The sequence below is a fragment of the Vollenhovia emeryi genome, unplaced genomic scaffold (assembly GCF_000949405.1).
Source record: "Vollenhovia emeryi isolate VEMERY1.0 unplaced genomic scaffold, V.emery_V1.0 DF939120.1, whole genome shotgun sequence".
NCBI lineage: Eukaryota > Metazoa > Arthropoda > Insecta > Hymenoptera > Formicidae > Vollenhovia > Vollenhovia emeryi.
Genome location: NW_011967246.1, coordinates 720,165 through 741,146, shown reverse-complemented (window position 1 = coordinate 741,146; position 20,982 = coordinate 720,165). Strand labels below are relative to the sequence as shown.

General features: G+C 48.7%; 2 protein-coding genes across 7 annotated transcripts in view; both read left to right on the top strand.

Annotated features, from left to right (window-relative positions):
• The window catches only part of LOC105570398 (protein groucho-1-like), a 76,541-nt gene extending 61,555 nt beyond the window's left edge, over positions 1 to 14,986 (top strand). For 3 of the 5 annotated variants that reach the window (XM_012027562.1, XM_012027561.1, XM_012027559.1), the window contains 6 exons: positions 10,455 to 10,574; positions 10,657 to 10,939; positions 11,043 to 11,301; positions 11,391 to 11,669; positions 12,011 to 12,614; positions 12,724 to 14,986. In XM_012027562.1, the coding sequence (XP_011882952.1) occupies positions 10,455 to 10,574; positions 10,657 to 10,939; positions 11,043 to 11,301; positions 11,391 to 11,669; positions 12,011 to 12,614; positions 12,724 to 12,831 (1,653 nt within the window). In that variant the 3' untranslated portion in view covers positions 12,832 to 14,986. The remainder of the gene's footprint in view (positions 1 to 10,454; positions 10,575 to 10,656; positions 10,940 to 11,042; positions 11,302 to 11,390; positions 11,670 to 12,010; positions 12,615 to 12,723) is intronic. The other 2 variants (XM_012027563.1, XM_012027560.1) reach the window with 1 other exon arrangement.
• Positions 14,987 to 16,257: 1,271 nt separating this feature from the next.
• On the top strand, positions 16,258 to 19,178 carry LOC105570397 (methyl-CpG-binding domain protein 3). Of its 2 annotated transcripts, XM_012027556.1 has the most exons (5): positions 16,258 to 16,840; positions 17,040 to 17,178; positions 17,939 to 17,995; positions 18,360 to 18,605; positions 18,975 to 19,178. In XM_012027556.1, exons 1-5 carry the CDS (start codon positions 16,713 to 16,715, stop codon positions 19,071 to 19,073), a joined length of 669 nt encoding a protein of 222 aa, XP_011882946.1. In that variant the 5' UTR covers positions 16,258 to 16,712; the 3' UTR covers positions 19,074 to 19,178. The 2 variants fall into 2 exon arrangements, with proteins under 2 accessions (XP_011882946.1, XP_011882948.1); XM_012027558.1 differs by lacking the exon at positions 17,939 to 17,995.
• Positions 19,179 to 20,982: the final 1,804 nt, after the last annotated feature.

Genomic DNA, 20,982 nt, shown 5'->3' with positions numbered 1-20,982 from the left:
TCGGTAAATTAAATCTCGAATAAAGTGCAAATAAACGAGCAAGGGGGAGGGAGAGAGAGAGAGGGGGGGCGGGAGAGAGGGGCGTTACCCGGGTGGTGGTCGAAAGTGCGGTACAAAAAAGCGACAGGGTGAGAGCGAAAAAAAGCTAGCCGAGAGGAAAGAGGAAGGGAAGCGAGAGAGGGGGAGGACACAGAGAAAGGACTAGTACGGGTGCGAAGCCAAGAGGGAAAGAGAGAGGGGAGGGGGGGGGAGAGATAGAGAGAGATAAAAGAGCGAACTGACGCGCGAGAGTGTAATTTATTTTAATTAGAGTGGCTGCATTATGTAAGCGGGTGAAGCGCCGATGAAAGGGTTTGAAAGGGTCGAGAGATCCTGACACCGACCCCCCGACCAACATCCCCTTCCACTAACACCCTGTCTCTGCTGTCTACCCCGGGAACAGACTAATTCGCTCTCATCCAGGGCTGTGAGGATCGTGGGAGAGCGTTTGGAAAAGTTGGCGAGATTCGAGACCGACGTAGCGATGCGGCAGTTTCGTATCTGAAATGTTTGCGCTAGGAATGCGCGCAAACCAGAAAACAACGAGACACTTGACGTGCACGACCGGTCGGGAAGCTCGAAACGAATTTTCGAAAACGTTTACACAGAGTTGTGAAAAGTGTCTGAAATTTGTGCCAGTTGTCCAAGTAACATGTATTTAAAGTTTTATTGAAGTCTTCTTACTAGATACGTGATCCGACAGTTAATTGTCCAGCCGTCTTGATATCGCGACACGGGACAACACACCGCTTCGAGATTTTCGGAGCCAGTAATCCGACGCGTGGGGCGCGCGAGGCGCGAGTTACGCTCTTGAGTTTCTCACCCTCTTTCCTTGGCGGGCAAAGTAGAGAACCAGCCAACCCTCCTGCTTTACCGACGCCTCTGATCTCGTTAGGAACGCATTAATTAATTTACAAGATGGCGGCGGTGGCGACGACGACGGTATAAGAGAGCAAGAGCCTCGTTGTACCGCGGAGGGGCGGAAGAGTGGCGAACCGGGGGGGGGGGGTTGGGGCGAGGGTTACTGCACGGCACGTTTTAATTACTAATTGAAACGTTCTCCTACCATCTTCCACCGCGCCGATCCCGTAATTCCGTTTCCACGTCGCTGTCACTTTCACCCCTACCCTTAACTCGTAACGACCCTCCAACCCTCTCCGAGGGCTCGCGCGATTCTCTCTGTCTTAATATCCGCTCCCTTTCTCCCTTGCGCGGAGATACTTAATATTTTTAAATACTTTACATACTTCACCTCCGTCCCCGATATTATAATCCTCCTTGGTCTTCTTTCTCCCCCTCCGCGGGGGGGGGGGAGGGATGCTCCTGACACAGGAATTTATGAGACGGCGAATCTGCGGCTTTCGCGAATTAATTAATTAAAAATATCGCGGCGCCTTAACAACGCCTCGCTGCATCCGCTTTTCGGCTTCGTTTTATCGGGCCTCTCGCTCCTTTTCCAAGTATCCTCTTCTCGCGCACGGGGGGTTGCGGGAGATCGATAAATCGGCGAAGATTAAATCCGTTATGGAGTATGATAGTGACCAAATTAGCCGAGAGAGAGTGAGAGAGAGACTTCTTTATCTCTTATATATTTCATGCACGTTTTCGCGACTGAATTCTTATTTCAAAGTTATGCTCTATGACGAAACGCGAGTCGCCAAAGCATCACGCTATAAATACGGGAAGAACATTTAATTACTCCAGGTATTAATTAACGAGAGGCGCATGCGATGATACGGTAATTATGCTTACGAAAGTGACGGCAGCAAAAACGCAACGCCGCGCTTCGTAACGCGTCCTAGTTTCACAGTCGATTGGCAACGAACATAATCGTTAGAAAAAATAAAAAAATATGTATATACGTACACAAAGGTTGCGGCTGGCGCGCGCGCGCAACGATCGCAATCAGAGCACGGCGGATCGGCGGTTTTATAGTCATTGCGCGCCCGCGGCGATCGATGACGATTCTGCGAAACGGAATAAAACGTCTCTCCGATATTTATTACGCCGGCACCGCGCGATACGTAGGTGTGCGATTGGAAGCAATTTTAGCAACAGTGCGCCTCAACGGCGAATCGCTCCGTCGCGGTTCTTTACGATCGATTCTCTCGCGCCGCGCTCGCGGCTTTCGTTCCGCCTCGCGCACGCCGATATTTACGCCCGCCGTTTGCGTCCGCGTTACGCGGGCCCGAGTGCGAGCCCGCGCAAATTTCCGCAGTCCCCCGGCGAGAAATTAACGCGAGTTTTTTTTTCACGCCGCATTCCCACCTTGTCCGCGCGACTCGCGGCAGATTTTTCATTTTCGCGATCGGACGATTATCCTCGATCATTCTACGCATCCTTACCCCTTTTTCGGGGGGTTTTATCGCAAGATCTTTTTCTCTCTGCGTAAATCATTTTTCTCCGCGTGCCGTCCCTTACGAAAAAAAAACACTCAAGTTTTGAGTGTTAAAGAAATTGCTGGAATGATTCTGCACTTTTGCTCTTAGAACTGTCAATTCATGAAAACATTTGTGTAATATACAAATTGTGCCGGTAGACACCACAGCATGGTATCATTGAAACTAAGTTTAGGAGCTTAACAAGAAGCCTATCCACTCGAATAAGTTATAGGTTAGGTAACCAAATGTCGAAACGTTGTGAAAGCGTATTCAATAAATGTGGCCAGCTGAGGTCGATTAAAATTTTAAATTTGTTTATATCAATACTGGCATATGTTTCTCATAAAAAAAAACACTCAGTTTAAAAGCAGACACGGACAATCTTAATCCGATATATGACAAAATTATTAGCTTGATGTGTTTTTCTTATATGTGTATGTTTGTTAACCGACCTATGAATATGAAAATAACTAATCAGTCTTTGTCATTCGAGCATCGACTCCGGACGTTAGTGAAACGGCTCTTATTTCTGAACACCGCTCGCCAAATTGTGGCTGTAATTTCACTTGACAAACTCCGTAACAAGGTAGGACTGACCATCTTTCTGCGGTACTGTACAATTCGTTTATACTTCTCACGTTAATTGTATGTAAAATATTTACTCCTAGATCTCACTTGAAAAGGATCTAAACCACAGGTCGAGACGTTGTGAAAGCGTATTCATTAAATATGTAAACCCAAATTTGAGAGTAAATTCGGACAATCGAGTGGCAACACTCGAAACTTGAGTGTTTTTTCCGTAAGGGGCACCACTTTAATTTAACGCGCTCGCGTCCATTCTGACGCCCGCGATACACCCGTACTTGAAGGCCAATCATCCGCGAGACGAGAAGGCGCGCTTTCACGACTCGCGGCGCGCTTAACGGGCGACTAAGCTTTTTAATAATTCGCCGGCCGGTAATTAGTCCGTAATTTAATGAGACGGCCGTAAAATGCTGCACGTAGTAGACAGCCGACGCCAAAGATCGACCGTCCCGTAATTACGTGTCCGTGTATATTTCGCAATAATCGGCTGACTGTGCCGCGTACCGTGCGCGCGCGTTTTCCATCGCGCCGTGAAACGCTTTTTCCGCGACGACAGGAACGAAAGAGGCGGAGGGAAAAAAAAGGAGAGCGCGAGGGAGGAAAGGGAACGAGAAGGCAGAAGCGGAAGAGAAGAGCGGCCGCGAAAGCGTGGATTTGTTATTAAAACGTCCCGCTGGAAATAACGGGCGCTGCGCAACGCGCGACGGATGCAGTTTGCAAACGAGGACGCGAGATACGTAGCGAAGGATCATTATTTTATTCCAACATAACGTGTCCGTTACATAACGTGTCCGATACGCGAACTCGCGGGGAAAAATCTGCAAAATTCGCGAGCGCGTCCGCATATATATATATACATATATATATATTTATATGTACGTATTCGCGTACGCGAGGGTATACGCACTCAACCGGCTCTCTCGCCGCGCCGCGCCGTACGTTTCTTGTTAGAGATTCAAGCAAATAAATAGAACGAGAGGAAATACCGCGCGGTATATAATTCGGTTCTGTATTTCGAAGGGAAAATCTAATATCGCTCCGCGCGTCTACCATTCCGATCGGGTATATTCCGCATTCTAGTCGAACTTTCCGATCTAACGGCGTACACGTAGCTGCTTTTTGGCGAGCGTTCAAGGGGACGGCGCGCCGCGGGAGAGAGCGTTTAACCCGCTAACGTAGGAAGCCAATGAGGTTGCGCGTTCTCGTCTTTCCGGTGGAAGATACCGCCGCTATAAATCAGACGGTCGATCGGCGACGGCCGGCCAACCGGTCCTCTCCTTCCGCCCTCTTACGTCTCGCCCCCTGCCGGCAGCGCGGCTCGACGACGGCTATTAACTCTCTTTTTTTGCGATGTGTAATGACCTTAAAGCGCCCATGGTTTACGAAGCCATTCGTTAAGGGGCGAGGGGAGGGGGGGCCCTCCGCGCCGCGCGTCAGTAATCGCGCGAGAATGCACCTCCGCGGGCATTGTTGCGTACGATCTTTTTTCTCTCTGCCCTCCTTCCCTCCCCGGCTCCCCTCGCCGGCTTACCTCGGCGGGCATCTGCTCGTCGCCTCCCCCCCCCCCCTCCTCTTTCCTCCTCCGGCTTTTTCTCGTCTTTCTTATTCCGACGTGCGGAAGGTGAGAGCGCGAGAGGAGACGACGGCTCGATGGGAGAGAGTGGGTAGAAGGGCGAGATAATAGGAGAGAAGCTCCGGTATACCGTCGAGCGTGCACGAGCGAAATAAAGCGACGATCGGGATGCACCACGGGCTTTTCAATTACCCGTAGCTCCACCTCTCGCCGCACACTTCTTGCCTCCTTCGCGCGCTCTCTCTCTCTCTCTCTCTCTCCCTGCTCGTCCTCCTCTCCGTCTGTTTTGCTTCCTCCTACTTCTCTCTGACGGAGCGATAAAAATGTTTCCTCGTTCTCTCCTCCCTCGTGGATAACGCGCAGGCACTTTATGGCAGGCTATTCTGTTTGCCCCTTATTTCTCCGATCTGCTCTCGCCCGCCCAACCCCCCCTCCCTCTGTCTTTCACCCCCCGGCATCGCCCTCCGTGTCGTCTTTCCTCGCGCTCTCAGGAAGCTGCCGCCTCGTAAAAGACCACTCACGTTCCAGCTATCGCTGCGAAGCTCGGCGACTTGGCCGACAACGCCTCTGCGCGAGCGGATGCATAGGCATTTTCTCTTTGAAAAATCGCACGTGTAAGCCCGACATCGGGTCGGACAGCTGGTCGAGTAGGTATTCACGCGGCCCCGTGGCGTTGGCATTTCTTGTCAGAGCCACGTTCGTAATTAAAAACGTAATTAAAAGCAGCAGTTGCGCGAGGCTCGGAGGATCGACCGCGAGCGTGAGACCGGGGAAACCCCGTGAAGGCGAATCCGTATGAAAATTCGATGAAACGCGAGGGGCCCCTCGAAGGAGCCGACACGTGGCGCGGTACGACGTTCTCCGGGAGTTACGCTCTTGTGAAAGAAAGAAAAACTCGGGGAAATTTGTCCGCCTCCGCGTAGTTTTCGTCGCGCGGACCGGGTTGGGAGGGAAAAACCGTCCGCGCCGCGAGTTCGGGGCGCGATAACGATAACTGTTGCACTATCGATCACGCGGCGGATGCGCCCGTGTACGCACGGGAGAAGGAACGACGAGACGGTGGTGTGCACGCGCGGGGGATCGCGGTCCACACGCGCGTTGCCGCATAAAATTGCAGAGCCCAGCAGCAGCGGCGGCGGCGGCGGCAGCGGCGCCGCCGAGCCGAGATAGCTGCAAACAGACGCGAGTTAATTTAAAAATGCAAATTCCACCACGGGTCTCTCTGCCGTTCCGGGGGCGGACATAGCCGGGGAAAAAAAAAAAGAGGACAGAGAGCGAGCGGAGAGGAAAGAGAGTGAGAGAGGAGAAAAAGCGCAAGAGAACGCGGCGAGTAACGCGCTGAGAGAAAGGGAATTTTGCTATTTACGGTGCCGCCATAAATCATAGCGTTGTGAATGTCTGTCTGATTCGCGCGGCGCTGCGCTGCGCGCGAGCTTTATTTATACGTCGTCCAATTTGAGGCAAGTCCGATTGCGAGATAGCGCGCTCCTCCGCCGAAAAATTCGACGGGGACAATCCGCGGTGGAGGTGCGGTAAACCGGCGGCGCGTTTGTATGAATAAATAAAAGAAAAAGGACACGAGTGCCGCGTACCGGCCGCGCTTTTATGATTAAAATTTGCACACGGCATAATTTAAACAAAATCCCGCTATCTGGTGGGAGACAGGGCGAGAGAGCGAGCGGTATCCGATTTGCCCGTGTGCGTGGAAGCGTCGCGCAATATCGAGCGGACGGTTTGTTTTCGTCGGCGGCCGGGTATCGATTCCGATAAAGCCGCGCAAAAAAGATCGACCGGGCCAAAACACGCCGCGATATCCGCGATCGCCGCGGCGGTGATAAAAATTGGCGCGCACACTAATTGCCGGCATGACGAATGCACCGGTTGACCCAGTGACACGTACGCGCCGGATTCCGCGAACCGATTACCGCCGCCGTCCCGCGCCCGGCGCGATCATAAAAAATTCCATGCATTCGCGAGTAAGCTGCGACGCATGGTCGCGCGTAGCCGGCAAGCCCGGACGCGGCTGCTCGCCCAAAATTACGCAGATTCGGCACCCGCCATGAATCTCTCGGTGACGGCGCGCGGTAGGCGCGATCTCGGCTAATTAAATTAATCTTCCGGCGAGAGCGGAAACGAAAATCGCGATCGGACGCGGAATATTCAGGGGGCTGTTAGTCACGAGCGAGTCCGAAATCGCGGGACAAGTGTCAGGGTGGTTTAATAACGCCGCGGATGGTTTATCCACTCGGAAATCGAAGTGGAGGACCTGATCGCGTTTGGGGAGTCAGGGTTCGTTTGAGATCTACATGATGATGTCGTCGGGCGATGGGTGTCTCGAGTGGGAAGGTAAATACCGCGGAACCGATAAGTCCGGTTGGCAACGCAGCTTTGTACGGCCCGTTCGCGCGACATCGGTCTCGAAGTTGAAACACGGGAAGCATTGTCTTTGCGTTTCCGTCGTGCCTCGACGGTCAGAGATTCGCCGACACGAGACGCATTAGTCGAACGTCTCTGCGTCGCGGCGCAAAGCCCCGCAATGTCCGCCGACCACGAGCGTCCCCCCGCAGTCGGCGGCGTCGAACCGTACCGATCTCCACGCGGAATCCCAATTTCCCGACATCTCTCATCCCGACGCGTTCCTTCGAGAGCGGGCGGCGGCGGCGACGACGGCGGCCGAGACACTGAGAGCCACTGGGTGCAATCTTGTACCAGCTGGGGTTTGCGGGGTCTTGAGAGACGCGACTCCGGTTCGTAACCTTCTCTCTCAGGGTCCTAGCCACGACGACGACGACGACGACGACGTTGGTGGAGTGAGGAATAGGGAAACAGGCACCACAGGCAGGCAGGCAGGCAGGCGGGCGGGTGACGGGGGTGGTTGGTTGGTCGACGTAGGGTGAGAGCGCACGAGTGGCAGCGGCAGCAAAGGGTGAGAGACGGCGTAGAAAAGGGAAGAGGAGAGAAGGAGCCGGAGAGAGGACGGTGGGTGGTCGGTCGGTGGCTTGGGATATATCCGTAAGGTTAGGGTGGTTGAGTTGAGACGAGGCGCCGTGGCGAAGGAGTCGCTCACTCACTTACCACCCTCATGGCTGCGACCGCCAACCCCAATACCATGCACACGGCCAAAGCCGTCCCCCGTCCGTCTCCCTTCCCAGCATCCTCCGCTCTCTCGTCTCTCACCCTTGAAAGAGCCACCCCTTTCTGTACTTCGGTGCCTGCTGCTGCTTGCCAAGTTGCTTGCCTGCCTGCCTGCCTGCTTGCTTGCTTGCGGACCAAGTCGTCCCTAACACTACAAAGTCTATATATCTACGGTATACCCGCAGCTCCTCCTACATTCCGCCGCCTCCACCTCTATCTCCTCGTCTTCCCCTGAGGTACCAACCCCCATATTGATCGTGGCACGAATCCTCTTTGTGGGAGAGGGTGATATGGATAGCCGACGGGATAGGTGTAAGTAAACTTACGTGAATGGAAGGCGGGCCGCGTGTATATCGTTTCTTCGCCGAGCTACCTATATACACGCGTATCGTATATATCTGTGTATATGCTCTGTACATACACTACTGATGCAACACGAGCGGGCAACGAGAAAGCGAGGGAGAACAGAAACGGAAAGCTCTCGCGAAACGACATTGCGAGCTATCGGCGTCTCGCGACGACGGGGTGGGGGAGAAAGGATGCGCTTACCCTCGAAAGACGAGACTTCCGGGTACATACTTACTAGCGGTATCGACTGCGGACAAGAGACGGTGTGTGTTTCCGCATGATTTTCCAGGGAACTAAATCCAGTCGAGATTTCCACGCGGAATCGTTTTACCGGGGGCTGTTGGTACTCTACGCCGGGAGTGTATCTCCTCCATTTTAGCAACAACACCGCGCACACGTCAGTAATTATTAAATCAGATGTATGCCCGCAAATATTTCCCGTTCTTCTTCCAAAGTTATCGCGCGTTTGCGATTGTGATTTAGATGTGCGGGCGGCGTTGCAGTGATAAAAATTAAAACTCGCCGACGGTGCGTGAGCGTAAAATGTGGGTTCTTTTTAAATCGCCGATAAAGTTGCTCTCAAATCCCAGGATTTCAAGTCGCGACGGCGCGCCCTTGTCTTCTCGCGAATGCGTATCAAGCGCAGTTTTCTCGCCAGATTTTCCTTCTCCAACGACATGACAGTCGTCCCGTCCGCTCCAGTGGACTCCGCTCGGATAAGCAGTGACCGACCGTTTCCGGATAACGAGAGGACGTCTTTTCGGAGGAAAAAGATCCCTCTTTCTCTCTACCGGGATTCTTTCGCGAGGAAAACTCGAAAGAGAGGCACGTAATACGGCTCCCGGGGGATCCTTTTCTTACCGGGAATCTTTCATGACGTGAGCGCGGAGCGCGTGTTTGCGAGACTTCCCGCCCCCGCTCTCGCCTCACCCCCTCCCGGCTTTTGTCTTCGCTTTTCTTGCCGCCGCTATATCGTCGTCGTAAGAACGAGAGAACATGCTCCCGCTCGATTTTTCCGCGTCGCGGCGTTTCATACCCCCGTTCCACTCCCGAGCGATTTCTCGACGGTGTCTGACAAGACACCGGCGCGATACCACTTATCCTCCGCGCGGCATGTAATTTCGCACGTTAATCGCCCGGAGATACCTCGCGCACCCGTACGCATCTCAAGGTCCCGTTTTCTTTTATTTCTCTCCACCCCGGAGGGTTTCGGTCGACAGGCGGGAGATGATACCGAGGCGTCCAAGTAATGGACCGGGAGGCTGGTAGTGGTGGACGAGGAACGGGGGTAATTGAGAGAAGAGGAGATTTACTTGGACACCGGCGACGAGGGGATGCGACAGGGTGGTTTACGGGTTTGCAAAGATGGGGCGCGCAGTTATCGGGGGACAGGGAAAGGGCTGCCACGCGGGCTTATATATACCGAGGCGTGCGGACGGTGTCGTCGACTGCTTTGTCGGCCGTGTCGACGACGAAACTGCCGCTCGTAAAGCTTCCGGCACGATACCTTCGACTCGCGGCGATCCCGAGCGAGCGTTTTGCGAAGAGCGCGCTTTTCTACGGAGATTGCCGGCGTTGATGATCCTCCTCGCAATTTTACGCGATCGCGTCGAAGCGAGAAGAAGACAAGGTCGGCGTGGCGATAAGCAATCTTGGCGTTATTTATCAATTGCGATTGTTATCTCATGTTTATTCTCCATATTAAAATTTAAAGTAAAGCCTTATCTAGCTGATTAGATTCTCTCAGCCAGAGAGAGTAAGACAGAAAGAGAGAGAAAGAGAGTTTGTCTTCGTATAAGCGATTACTGAAGAGGCGCGATAAAATAAGGAGGAAGTCGATAAAAGACGCCTGAGATATTCAAGCACTTTCGCACTTGGAAATGCATGCCGATATTTTTCCCGGCATCCGTGCATAATACGGTAGAAAAAACGCGGGATTCCACGATCCGTCCTATTATTCTTCGTTCGCCTCAGAGCGAAATGGAGGTCGTACGGGCCAGGAGGGATAAGTAATTCCGTCGATGCCTCTTCCACCCGTCCGACAGGAAGGTCGTTTTATTTAATCGCGAAGGAGGTAGGAAGGAATTTAGTCGTCCTACCCTCCATCTCCCGTCGACCATCCCCTCGATCGCAAGAAGTCCTTCGTTCCCGATACTCTGCCGTGGAAATCTATCGAGAAAGTGGAATCCGGGCGCGGCCCGTAAAAATCTTGGACGAATAAATTCGGTAAATCTCCGTAATCGGATTAACCGCACTAAACGAGAGAGCGAATCGTATCTTATCGTATTTCGCGCTGATAAGGGATTCTATAAAAATCGTAACGTCCTCGTTGAACGACTCCGTTAAAGGTTCCGGATCTCAAGTGCTGAATGTCGATCGTCTCTTTGTCGCAGAGAAACTCGATATCGCCGGCGGAACGGGAGAAGTACAGACCGCGCAGCACACCTGATCCTCAGCACGAACATCCGCTGGCGAAGAAGCTGAAGAAGGAGCAGGACAAGGACATAGGCCATGTAGGTATTCAAGATCAGTACTTTATGCCCCGCGTGCCGCGCGGTCCGTCTTAATCAAGCCCTGCGTGTTTCTCCCCGACAGCAAAGCGATGGTGAAAAGAGCGACCAAGACCTAGTGGTCGACGACGCGAGCGAGGGTCCGACCAGCCCGGCGGCGAACGGCACGGCGTCGCCGCGGGAGAACGGTCTCGACAAGTTGGGCCCGTCCTCGGTGCCTCTGAGCGGCCAGGTGAAGAAGGAGGTACCGCCGCCGTCGCCCAGAAGCGGCACCAGCAGCAACGCCAGCACGCCCTCGGCGAAGAAGATGGAGGAACGCGAGAAACCGACGACGCCGATCTCGAAACCGGTCACCCCGACGTCGGCAGGTACGGTGTTGCTCGGCATTTTTCCAAGAGCCAAAGTGAAAGCTGAAGGAACGGGAAGAGTCGAGTAAGTAACCTCGAGTTTGATATCGATGGTACATCGTAGGTAGCAGTTCCGGCTCCGGTGGCCTGAAACCATCGAGCTCCAGCAAACCGTTGGTCTCGGCTTCGGTGGTCGGCCCTTATCCGCCGCACTATCCGCCACCACATCATCCGCCCGCGGGACCTCACGTGGACATGCTGGGCTATCCCCCGGCGGCGCTCAACGGTGGTTACCCCACGAGACCGCCCCTTCAGCAGCTTTACGATCCTCATGGTAGCATGAGAGCACCGCTCGGACCGATCATTCCTCCCGGTGGTAAACCGTGAGTTTCCTCTTTCCTAAATTCGCTGTCGTCTGTCTCGTCGTTCGCCGCTGTATCGGTACCTTTATGAGATGACGTTTTCTCCGTAGCAGTGCATACAGTTTCCACGTGTCTAGCGAAGGCCAGATGCAGCCGGTGCCGTTCCCGCAGGACGCCCTTATCGGTCCGGGCATTCCGCGTCACGCGCGTCAAATAAACACGCTAACTCACGGTGAGGTAGTCTGTGCCGTGACAATCTCTAACCCGACCAAATATGTCTATACTGGCGGCAAGGGCTGCGTCAAGGTATGGGATATTGGTCAGGGCGGCGGAGCCAGCGCGAAACCTGTCTCCCAGCTCGATTGCCTGCAACGAGACAACTATATCAGGTCAGTGATGGTAACACGTGTCTTCATTCGCAATTCGTGACACATTAACTCCCGAACGCTATATGCGGTCGATGTAATTAATTTCTGACTCTGAATTCTGGATGACATTTAGTCGTGTCCGCCGGCTGTATATCACGCCGAAGCAGCCCGGCATCGATTTATCACATGCATTTTCCGTATGCATTTACCCCACTCCCCCCCCTCCCCTCCCTACCCTTCTCTCTCTCTCCTCGCGTACCATGCAACCGCGCGCGCGACCGTAGTAATTATTTAAAAGCGCGCCTAAGTGGCGGTATTTAATGGAATTAATGTAACGCGACGCTCGTTGTTCGTGTCATTAGGTCGGTGAAACTGTTGCCCGACGGTAGAACTCTGATTGTTGGAGGCGAGGCGAGTAATCTCAGCATCTGGGACCTGGCAAGTCCGACACCGAGAATCAAAGCGGAACTGACCTCCTCGGCGCCGGCGTGTTATGCCCTGGCTATCTCGCCGGACTCGAAGGTCTGCTTCAGCTGTTGCAGCGATGGCAACATCGCCGTGTGGGACCTGCAGAATCAGACACTGGTGAGACAGTTCCAAGGTCACACGGACGGCGCTTCGTGTATCGACATCTCCGCCGACGGCTCGAAGCTGTGGACAGGTGGTCTCGATAATACCGTGCGCTCCTGGGACCTTAGAGAAGGCAGGCAGCTGCAGCAGCACGATTTCACGTCACAGATATTCTCCTTGGGATACTGCCCGACCGGTGAATGGTTAGCCGTGGGTATGGAAAATTCGAACGTCGAAGTACTCCACGCTACGAAGCCCGACAAGTACCAGCTGCATCTGCACGAATCTTGCGTGCTGTCGTTACGTTTCGCCTCGTGCGGCAAGTGGTTCGTTTCTACTGGCAAGGACAATTTACTTAATGCGTGGCGCACGCCATACGGTGCCTCGATTTTCCAGGTCAGTTGTTGAATCGTGTATTATCACAAATTGTTGATTTTGTTTTCACGTCGATCTCTACCGCGTTTCTCCGAGTGTAATACTGTAAACGTTTCTCTTCTCTTTTCAGTCGAAAGAGTCGTCCTCGGTGCTCAGCTGCGATATTTCTACGGACGACAAGTATATCGTGACCGGATCCGGTGACAAGAAGGCCACCGTCTACGAAGTGATGTATTGAGCCACATATTGGCTTGACGATACACTCCGATATACTACTCCGATGGAAGTTTCTCGTGACATTAAGTGTAATTGACTCATGACGGAGGAATTGAATAACAAAAATTAAATTTTTACTCCCTAAATGTGACTTGAAGTAGCGAATTGTGAGGTTTGACAAGACTTGACAAGACTTGGTCGCTACATTCGTCAGACACCGAATTAAATTCTACACTTCTGTAATCTCAGAAACGAAAACTAAATTATATCGGGGGAATAGTATATAAATTACGGGGATATAAATATATACATATAAAGATTGCAGCATTTAGCTGTGTAAGATTGTATAGAGCCTATAATCGTAAGTAGGATGAAGTGAATGGAATGACAGAGAGTGAGAGAAAGAGACAAATGCATGTGAGTAATCTCAATCTGTATTTAGCGTGGGAGGCGATAATGAAGTCGCTTGTGTAATATGTTACTGATGTAATATAGAATCTTTATAATTAGGTTCTTTTGCACGTGCTCGTGAAGGTAACTGAGCGAAGAATCGAATGCATTTCGCCGTGCGAGATCGTTTTCCTGTTACGGCGAAATACCTGAATACGTATGGAATGCTGATCTAGTGTTGTAGACTTGTCAAAGTAGGGATGTATGTTGTGTCGCAGAATTATACATAATATATTGAGCACACATGTAGACAGAACGTTTACGTCATGTAGCGGTGAAACTGTAGGGCTATGAGAAACCGATAAGTATCGATCACGCTAACAGTTGTTGAACGCTGCGTTCGTTCGGTATCGAAGCCAGTGATGTGATCTTTGACATTTCTACCACCGATAAGAGGAATCATTTGTACTTATTACACTTTCAGTTTTAAATACTGATTCTTTTATAATTATATGGCACTGTTGCGTCTGCCGTTAAGACTTTATTGTAATTAAGATTTTATAAAACGCGTCGAGGGAGAAGGACAGTGATAAAACAAAGGGAAAAAAAAGAAAAAAAATGGCGAAAGATTACTTTTCGATCTTTTGCGGTAATTATGAAACTGGCTTTCATACACGCCTATTACGAGCGGTATCGAATACAAATAGGAACTTTATAAGTTGCGCCGAACGCGCACCGGATACTTGATACAATGTACATTGTTTGCGAGTCTTGACTGCCATAATAGGCATATAAATATTACGCACATGCATATACGCGTAAACAAACACGAGCGAGCGGACCACGTTCGTGGGCGGATTTTGCAGAATATTCGATAAAGTATTTTTGTGACTATTCATCGTGAGACCCTAGGCTTAAACCATCGAGCAAACCTGGTCGAGCGTGATCGACCGCGCGCGCGCGTCTGCAACGACGACTGCAGAGACGAGACGATATGTAAAATGAGGCGAAACACTTGCGATTCTTACACCGCCCTTCGGTGCAGGTTACAAAGCCGGAGGTGTGTGCATCTGGACTTTTAGGGTACTAGCTAGCGCATTATTATTCGGAGGCCGTATGGTGAAAGCGGGTGATGCGTAATGGAGATTTATATTTTGTTACAGGAAGGCACATACATACACACACACACGTTGACATCCGCTGTGACCGTCCGAAATTCAACGCCACGATCAGAAATAACTGCCGCGATAAGAACTTTGCATTGTAATGTGATTAGCGTTCCACCGGTTACGTTAAATTGCAACCGTGAATCGGACGAACGGACCCTCGATTTTGGACGATCACAGCCCCCGTTCATATAGACCAATAGAAACAACGATACCTCAAGAAGACTCAATAGTTAATTATCTCTAACTCATCGACTTGTACAGAATCGATATTCTTTTACAGTTGAATAACACACGCACCGTGAAAAAGAAAGCATTACGCGAGACAAAAAAAAGATCGCATAGCCACGACAATGATTGTACCCTGCCTCTCCTCTATCCCCCCCCCCTTCCTCCCTTTCCTACCCCATCGGGAACCATACTGTAATACCGTTGAATTGCGTCTCCGTGCTCGCATTTTGCACTCCGCGAAAGCGTACGAAAGCCGCCGTGGGAGAGAACATATGTTCGTAATAAACGGAAGACAGGCAGCGTTAATCTTTTTCCAAGCACTGTTCAAGTTGTTCCTATAGCTACGCGAAAATTGTTTCTTTCGGCAATTAAATCCTCTATATCTATATACAAGGGTTGACATCATTACGCTCGCCGACCTATTCTCCTGATCCTCCGAATCTTTGCCACCCGGACATAGAAGACTCAGCAATGAAATACTAATTTTGAAACTTTGGTTTGATCATTTGAGGTCTTCATTGACAACGAAGAAAATTAAGGTAAGATCTTATGAGATACGTACATTTATTGTTATTTTTATAATGAAAAATATAATGTTTTTCATTATAAAATAAATCTGTATTTAAGTAGACTTTTATTTCATAATAAAATAAAAGTAATACTATATTATTATAAATTAATGAATTGGAAGTTATTTTTGTTCACTTAAATTAGAATCATTTAAAATAAACTCAATAAAATAATTAACAATAACAAAAATGTTTAAATTATTAATGTACTTGTTGATTTTAGTTAACTTTGTATTAAAATCTATTGGGTTTAAAATATAAATAGATTTAAGGTGAAATCGAATTGTAATTTAGTAAAAAAAATATATAAATGAGTGTAATTTTCAAATGAAATTTAAATATTTTTAATTTTAATATCCTTATATCAATTAAAAAGTTTAATTATATTTTTCAACGTTTTCACGAGAATTTCAAACTTTAAATCGCGAGAATCGAGATTTTCGGAAACTGACAAAGTATCAGGAGAACTTGATCGGCAAAGAGGTGGCACTGTAAAATTCCAAGAATGTAATTAATACTTCCAAGAATTCCTAGAATCTGAATTTGCGAGAATTATTTCCCGAAATATCGAATATCGGCGCATGTCTGTGTTATGCATTCTGACATCTAATTTATAAAATTTACATTGACTACATAAAAAAGTTGATGTAAACACCATGCAGATAATTTATGTCGTCATTTTGAAATTCACAGCACAATCCTGAAAAATAGGCGTAGCGTGGGCACGCACAAAGTGAAGACTATCGGCAGTGTCAGAAGACGCGTAGCAAAATAATTTCAAAAGTAAAAATGGGCGTAAGGGCGCGCAAAGCAGTTTCCTGAAATCGCGGCCTACGTTTCCATCGAGGGTCAGTCGGGCTAGAGTCGGGTCAAAATCGGGTTGGGGTGAGCGCTTCGGTGGAAACACCGAATTCAAACCTGAGCCTGAACCCTACCTTACAAAATTTTAAGGTAAAACAGAATCGAGGTAAGTAAAAAGCTACTTATTTCTATTTAACCTGTTGGCTACGTTACAAGAACCTAACAAAACTCTTATCGTTTCCACCGAGCCTCATTCAGGTTCGAGTATGGCGTTTCCACCTGTTTCCACGAGCAAGAGCGCTCACCCAAACCCGATTCTGACCCGACTCTAGTCAGACTGACCCTCGATGGAAACGTAGTCGCGTAAAACACGTAAAACTCTGGTAGTATTTACTGAAATGCCGTTGCTACTTACTGCCCGTGAAAAGTGAGTTCAACTCGGTGAAGCCCCAGGTTTCTCTCTGACCGTAGGCCGGTACTCGTAGTCGGAGTTCGCACTTGTATTCAAGACCGTCTTGAATTTATCTGAAGTTGCTGTATGGAATATTTCACAAGACCCGACTACGAGTACCGGCCAGAATTTGCCAGGAGGTGCTGCGCTCTACCGGCGAGTCGCCGAACAGCTTGCCGTCGGCGCGCGCGACGCTTCAATATGGCCGAAGGCGAAGCCACAGTGGGCTCGCGGTCATAAATTTTAATATTTTTCGGAGGACATTCGCGCGCTGCGAAGACAGAAAATCGCGACGATGAACATGTCCGTGGAGAAGAAGAAGTACCCCTCGGCGCTGCCGATCAATTGGGCCGCGAGGGAGGAACCGCCGAGGAAGAGTCAAAATCAGTTGGCATCCACGGGGAAGGTTGATTATTATTACAAGTAGGTTGAACGGATTTTCGGAAGAGAGGGAGGGACTTGCTAAATTTACGACGCAGGTACGCGTGGACACTCGAGGACAGGTTTGAGATCGAGATTAATTTTCGCGGACGCGGATACAAGGTTTCTCGAGCGCCGCGAGTTGCAGGCTCGAGGGCCAGCTAAGTGTCTAACTGAACTAACCACGGGCTTTTCCTTCCAGCCGCGGTGTCAGGGTGAACGACGCGTCGCTGGTGCCGCCGATCAGGCAAACTGCGTCGATTTTCAAGCAGCCCGTGACGCTCTACAAGACACAGGAGGGAAAGGTGAAGGACCGCACTGTGGAGGGCAAGCCGAAGCAGGTTGGTTTTGTGCATGCGACCGTAGCTGACTGTGCGTACGCTAATTGGACTGTCCGACAGTTTGATGTGTCCACGAAACGAATCCTTTTGGTACACCGTATCCCGTCTATTCACATACATGATATCTAGTTGTAGTTGCACACTTATAATCTTACAAATATATTCATGGATTTATCGTCTTATTGCCTTGTGTATGGAAGTCTTTCTAATCACTGTATCGTGCCTGTGAAATACACTTCAAGCCCGTTGTATGCAATGCGATGTAAGGGGGTTGATGGGCCAACAATACGAGCGAAAAGAGGGAAGGCCTCAAATTGGCTTACAGTTGATTTTCGTGTAGTAAAGATCGAGTAAAAGTTTTGACAATACTGAGTCTTCTTTGGCGCACAAAGTGGTAGAATGCGATTGAAGTTGAAAATTAATCTATAACGGGGTGAATAGGTTGACGATAAGCTACGTTAAAAATCATTTCGAAATTGACATATGAGTTTAAAATAAATGATACGAACGTAAGGTCAATCAAGAGGCTACGGCAAGGTACAGAAAACATTGTTTTGTGTATAAAAGCTGAGCTGTTTGATGGCAATTGAGTCGTGATAAAAAAATAACATATTTTTCCTTATAGTCTACTGCTGAAAAAGACGTTGATTTAACTTATTCTTCATTTGGAGGTGAAATATCCTTTGCTTACACCCATTCACTTGTATTGCTCTTCGTTAGCTATCCTTGTAAATTCACAACTGTCAAATCGTTGCTTTAGGAAGGAGCTGCCGATAAAACTGACGGCAAGTATGGCTCCCAAGATAAGCCTAAGCAGGTAACTCTGAACATGCAATCATGAAATTGTCAGTAATTTTGTTTTTTTTTCTGTTTACATTTTCAATGACAAGTGTTATTAATTGCAAGATCTTGATAACAACATCGAGAGCCTATCTTTTTAACGTTTAAAGACAATTGGCGAAAAGTATCTTATAGTCACACTAGCTCATTTTTCTTTTAATATAGGATTATAATCGGTGGTGGTTGGTGATGGTACTCGATAAAAACGTTTACATACATTGAAAGCAATGATTCAATTTAATATTTCATGTAACGTTTGTAGCTTGTATTATTTCTTAGTAGAGTAGCGTATGCTGGGGTAAGACGATTAGCGAGTGATAATCAAAGTGTCGATCTTGCAGCTTTTCTGGGAAAAACGTTTGGAAGGTTTGCGAGCCTGCGACTCCTGCGGTTTGGAGTTTGATGTGATGGATCTGCCAAAGAACTTGAAAGCAGTAGGACCGTATATCACGGAAGAAACATTACTCCAAAGCGTGGCCACTGCGTTGCACGTATCCACGCAGCCAGTCACGGGGCAAACGGGACCAAAGACAGCCTTGGAGAAGAATCCTGGGGTATTTCTCAATCCTGATCAGCCACTTGTACAGGTATAGTCGAATATGAATTGGCTCAGTGGCGAGAATGCCCTATAAAATAGTAGAGGAGAGGCCCTTATTATGAGATAGGTTCCTAATACGAAATAGTAGGGTTTCTGCAAAATGAATAAGCAACATCTGTTGATTTTACCATGAATCTATGACCCTTGGAGTGAAATCAGCTTAGTGGAAAATTCATTGTTAAATCGTGCGTGTAATTGTTGCGAGAAAGATTTGTGAAATTGAATGTTGAAAATCCACTTACGCTAGAAGCTTATCTCATATTAGGGGATTTTCTTCTACCGTCAGAACAACACACAGAGGCCAATGGAGTTTTAATATTTGGCTCATATTATTGATAAATTAATTATTCTGTTTAAGGCGGTCTCGATAGCGGATGAGGATATAAGGAGACAAGAAGAGCGAGTGGCTCTCGCGAGAAAAAAGTTACAAGATGCCCTACGTGCTCTTCAAACCTAGATAAGAGAAACTATGCTTATTACATCACTTGCTCACCTTTTAGTTTTAAGTCCGTTATAAATTATATCGTACGTACGTTTTGTAATAAATCGTTTTATAAAAAAAGAAAAGAAAAATGAGGAAAAGTGGACATCTGGTCAAGATGGAAGAATCTGATGGTATATTTAAAATTTTTAAGTATAATAACGATTTTTAAAAATATATTTTAACGAAATTCCTCGAAACGGAATAAAGTTAGCAGTGTCTCAAAGTCGTTTATATGATTGAGTGTCTAAAGAATTTCGATGAATTCCCATTCGAGAATAATTTGGTTTGTAGCGTTTCAAATGACTTGCCATCTGTCTAATATTCCTTGTGACATGCAGGAAATTGATGAAGCTAACGATATGCTCACGAAAATAAATTTCTCAGATTTGGTTTCAGCAGATGGCAAAAGTTCCGTATTTGATTCGTAAATCAATCATATTAAATTAACGTACAGAGTACTAGACTACTGGAAATTAATATTTTCGTTATGAAATGTTATATTGATCGATATTTTTCAATCCAATTGAAAGAGATTTCGTTTTCAAACAAACCGTGGCGCGTTTAATCTAGAATCGATACTATCCGTGCAATGAATCGAGAATCGGGTTAGTAAAACGTCCACATTAATTATGCAAATTGCCGTGCTCGGTTCGGCCTGAGAACCGCCGCGCGGGAATTGACCGGTCTTGAAATATCGCGTCGAATTCAAGCCTGGCAAGTCGTCGTCGTCGTAGGAAATAGCCTGCACAGTTCAATAAAATCTTTGCCAAGCTTGTAGCAGCTCAGGCTAGAAAAACAACGGAAAATAAGGGAAAAGGGGTTTGCCAGAAGTAGTTTTAAAAGTCATTCTACCGAGAAGGGCTCTCGTCTGAAATAAGACATTAACTAGAAATTTTTCAAGATTTTTTCTGATTCTAATAGATGACATCCATACCTTTTTTTCTAAACTTTGTCATTTTAGTAACAGATGAAGGATGAACATAATTCTTTATGTTTAGTTGCTTTGTCATTGCAGGAAAATTTACAGTAAAAGTGCACAAAAGAATAAAAGTTTTTGTATATTCTGTCGAAGATACAGGTTGACAGCTAATACTTTGCATCCTGCGGTGCAAAAACATTAGTGAAGAATCCTTCCAGAAATCTTAAGCGAAGAGAATTGCCAGGGATCCTTCACCGAGGACGCCTCCTCTTCGGATAATGTTAAAAACTGTTTTTCCCAAAGACTTGGTCCCACATCGAACTATTTTCTAATCGTGTCGCGCTAAGTACCGTGCGCAGCGCGTGTTCGAGGCGTGCATTGTGTGCAGAATGCAGTTGTGTATCGAATGCTGCCCAAGGCCCTCTGGGAATCGGTACGTGCCCGGGGCTTCGCACAAAAGAATGCTCGGGCAGGTATACAGGCAGGCGTCGGTTTTCAGGTAAGCACAAGCGCGGGGTACCAGGTGGTAACCTCTTTTTTTTCCCTCCTGTCTGCCCCCGTGCCTCCCTGCCTGCCCCGGCACCACTCCACCTTCGACCAACAGCTGTTTCCCTCCGCGGCAAGGGTCGCTCTCCCTTATTGTCAACCAGACGAACAGCCGTTCTCGCCCTATCGTCGTGCACGCGGGGCACATGTCCCAGTTTAAATCGTTATAACTCGTCGAACACATGACTCGGCCGACGATCCATCCGGTCTAATCGGCGCGTATCGTATCGTATCGCGGGCGTCCCGGCGACGAGGCGGCCGCGCGCGCGCGACATCGTGGACAACGGGGGATTCAGCGTCGGGCCGAAGTGCCTCCTGCATCCCGAGTCTGCATCCCGAGAGCGATCAATAGCGCTATCGCGTGTTCTTCTTTGCAATAATTTATGCGCGCGGATGCGACATCCGCGGCCCGAGAGG

Coding starts and splice junctions, on each gene's coding strand:
- LOC105570397 (XM_012027556.1), top strand. CDS start 16,713: ATGAACATGTCCGTGGAGAAGAAGAAGTACCCCTCGGCGCTGCCGATC. Junction 17,179..17,938: donor TGGAGGGCAAGCCGAAGCAG/GTTGGTTTTGTG, acceptor TCGTTGCTTTAG/GAAGGAGCTGCCGATAAAAC. Junction 17,996..18,359: donor CCCAAGATAAGCCTAAGCAG/GTAACTCTGAAC, acceptor TCGATCTTGCAG/CTTTTCTGGGAAAAACGTTT.